The following is a 3,842-nucleotide window of genomic DNA, read 5'->3' on the forward strand; positions in this document are numbered from 1 at the left end:
ACTCCTGAGTAATGAAAAGCGAAGTTTACTCCGGGAAACCCTAAGACAAAGAACCAGAGAACTACTACAAGCCATTTTGTCTGACGTTCTGGGCTAATTCACACACCCCACACGCCAAAACAAGCGATACTAGTAAAACACCTTGTAGTTGATATTTTTCATATTAGGATAATAACATATAACTTTTATGTAAGTCATCGCAATACTAGATATTAATTTTTGTTCCTAGACCTCAATGTTAGTCTTGTAATTGCAACTAAAAAGTTATTTTTTAAAAATATGGCATGATCTGCAATATTTCTTGTTTCGTATTTGAAAACATTCCATATTTAAGGTTCCTTTGATATTTTCGCTTCGTAATTCTTTAATGTATTATAAGGATAAGACGTTTTTGCTGCTATTACATGACTTAAACATTTTGAATGCTTAGTTAACCGCACCAGTACTGAAAAGATCAAGTTATCTTTTCCTTTAGAAACTCCTGAAACAAACAAAAACAAAACTGTCGCTCCCACAAAAATGAATTTGCAGCAGGTTGAACCCTGTTGTAACCCAGTTAGAAGGTTTCCTGAAGCACAAAACAAGATCTTTTAAACTGAGTGATGACATCATGAAAAAGGAAAGAAGAAAATAACTAATCAAAGACATTTAACAGCTACATATAAATTTCACTAACTGATGTCAGCAAAAATAGTGACGAATCGGAAGTTGTTTATTACAAATCTGTTAAGCTTTGATTAAGCTAAACATTGCTTATAAAAAGACGAGCAAAGAACAGATAGACAATCAGGCGGACACAGTCAGTCGGACATAGTCACGGTCACTGACAGAGGGACAAAGAAGAAACAGAGGAAGGACGCAGTGATGCGTTAAGTTAGGCTAATGGCTATCCATCTTTCTTTCTTCCACTTCCTTCCTAAAGACAAGACGTGCTTTTACATTTTGTTACAGAAGCAGACTACAACACAAGTCTCATTTTCCGATTTTGCTTTCTTTTCTTGGAACCGTCTTGTTCCATTTTCAACTTTTAACAATAAAACAGATAGTGATTTGAAAACGACCGGCCACTCTTATTTTTCTTTGGAGTCTCTTTCATGATCATTAAATTAATCTCAGTGTTGAAATCTCTAAAATATTTTCTTTTCTATTTTGTTTAATTATAGATGGCACTGTCTCCTTTTGACAAATCTAAGAAGTATGTCGACGTCGGCAATCCGGGATTTTATTCACCACCCATACACAGTTTGAGTGTTCTTGATTGGCAGCCCAGTCGGACTTCTCCATACGACATGTGGCGTTGGAGACAACCTCCAGACGCCAGTCTAACGCGGGAATCAGTCGGCCGCTTGTCACGTTCCTATTCATTTAATGAAGCTGCTAATGATTATGAAACAACCCACTTCCGGCTGAAAGTTTGCTGTACAGTGTTCTGGCTGTTCGTTTTCGTTCTCTGTGTGACCGCAGCTATCATAATCTCTATCCATTTCTACAGAACAACAGGTAAACAGATCAGTGATACATTTCCACAGTATGAATATGATGCTTTCTATTACACAAGGGGCATAGGGCAGTGTACTCACACAATACCACCAGTACCATCCATCCTTATACATACATACATACAAAGATACATACATACAAACATATACATACACACGCAGGCACGCACACGCACACACACACGTACACACATATATTCGGTCGTTTATCCTGTTAAAGACATAACGACAAATGACCTTCAAATCACATCATACTGTTTTTACAAAAGTGGTAAAAAATATTCACATAGGATAATGTCCTATTCATGATGAGAATATCTTTGATCATTTCTTCTCAATGAGGGTTGATCTGGGACCAAAATATGATGATAACATCTAAATACCATTTTTTTCTGTACCTGTGTTTGAAAATCAATTCGTTTATTTCTTTCAGATGTTGTAACAGACAGTCCAGAAAGCGACAGTAAGTAGAAATTTTCTATTGTTTCTCTTTCACATTGACTAAAAGCATTTGTCTGGCTTTATATAGTTTTACTTACTAATTGTAATATCTTTTTGTCTTTTTATCTTTAACTAAATATTTAATTTATTTTAGACGTTGAAGCACTCGTACTTCAGCCAATGTGTGTGTGTGTGTGTGTGTGTGTGTGTGTGTGTGTGAGAGAGAGAGAGAGAGAGATAGAGAGAGAGAGAGAGAGAGAGAGAGAGAGAGAACACGGTTGTCTAAGCTGTGTGAAATCGCAGTGAAATCTCAGATCACGTCTTATCATCTCAAATAAAGGACGCATTAAATAATTTAGTCCTTAATCCTATACACCCAAAACAAGACAGGGTGGTCACAACTGGAATGCTTTTGATCATAGATTTGCTCGATGAAGACTGACTTAGGAACAAACAAGAATACCGACATATCTAAAAAAAAAAAACAAACTAAAATCATGCGATGATTTATTTCGGAGACATGGTAATTATCACTTAATCAAACTAGACACCAAAATACGGAATTAAAAAAGGATTTTAAGATTTATGTGTTGGATGCAAGGAGCAGATTGCTATTTTGTTGTTAGATCAATAAAACAAAAAGTCTAGAATCTCAAAAGATATTAATCACCGAGTTGGTTGATCCACGGTACTCTGTGAGGAAGATAGGACTGGTTTCCCACTTTCGCTGGTGTGTATATTCCACTCTGGACGCTATGTCGGTCCGTTGAAGTATTACTCATTTTTACCGGCTGAGTGGGCTGGGGCATTGTGAAATGAAGTGTTTTGCTCAAGAACACAACGCAACACCGGGTCCAGGAATCGAAAGCACAGTCTTACGATCTTGAACCCAACACCCTAACCACTAAACCATGCACCTCCACTTAGGCTGAGTTACATGGATATACATGTGTGTATGTATGCATAGTCCACGAAGGCTGAAACTTCGAAGTCACTGTCACACCAGTTCTTGTAAAACCATGATACACATATATTCTGCAAAAAATATTAATTTTTCGGTTTAATATAAAATTGTTCTTATTATTACTCGACATAAAACAAAACTTAACATCTATGTATATATATATATATATATATATATATATATCTGTGTGTGTGTGTGTGTGTGTGTGTGTGTGTGTGTGACACCTATTGTGAGGTAGAAACACGTGTCCGTAGCTGTCTTTTTTTTTGGTCTCCATACAATCAGACTTTTCCTTAATGACATATCAATGTCGGAGAATTCAATTTCCGATATCAGCCCGCCTTCTCATTTAGAATTGGCTGTAATTGCCTGAAGGTAAATTTTTCTCTCAAATGTTTTTTTCTCGAATTTCAATAAGTCAAAGAATTTATGTTGTATCGTTTATTTACTTTTATTTGTTCTTATTGTTCATATTCATGCCACTGGCTGCTCTAAAGTTATTTCTGTTACACTATTATTGTTTTAATTATGTATGTATTTCACGGCCTGCAACATACTTTCTTTCTTTCTTCTTCTTCTTCTTCTTCTTCTTCTTCTGATAACTTTGTTTAGGCTTAGCAGCCCTTCCTGTTTGTTTTCACTGTCCTATCATTTATATATATATATATATATATATATATATATAGTTTTGTATTGAAAGAAATTGCTCTTTCTAGAGATGTCTTACATCCAAGCGTAAACCGGTTTCTCTCTATATCGATTAATTTATGGATGTTTCAATGTATGAGAACAGAATTTTAGTAATATAATATAAAGAAAATGGAAAGTTTGAACACAGCAAAATCAATTTATTTACAAAATAGTAAATTTCATAACGCCTATGCGCGTTTCAATATTTACCTTCATTCATGTTTTACAATTAAAAATTGCATTATGAA

At 35.2% G+C, this 3,842-nt stretch overlaps 1 protein-coding gene across 1 annotated transcript in view; it reads left to right on the forward strand.

Moving 5' to 3' along the window:
* LOC106880168 (uncharacterized) overlaps positions 1 to 3,842 on the forward strand; it is a 112,178-nt gene that overhangs the window by 11,370 nt on the left and 96,966 nt on the right. The window contains exons 2-3 of the mRNA XM_014930013.2: positions 1,164 to 1,500; positions 1,933 to 1,962. Coding sequence (XP_014785499.1) covers positions 1,164 to 1,500; positions 1,933 to 1,962 — 367 coding nt within the window. The remainder of the gene's footprint in view (positions 1 to 1,163; positions 1,501 to 1,932; positions 1,963 to 3,842) is intronic.

The sequence above is a fragment of the Octopus bimaculoides genome, chromosome 4 (genome assembly GCF_001194135.2).
Source record: "Octopus bimaculoides isolate UCB-OBI-ISO-001 chromosome 4, ASM119413v2, whole genome shotgun sequence".
Taxonomy (NCBI): Eukaryota; Metazoa; Mollusca; class Cephalopoda; order Octopoda; family Octopodidae; genus Octopus; species Octopus bimaculoides.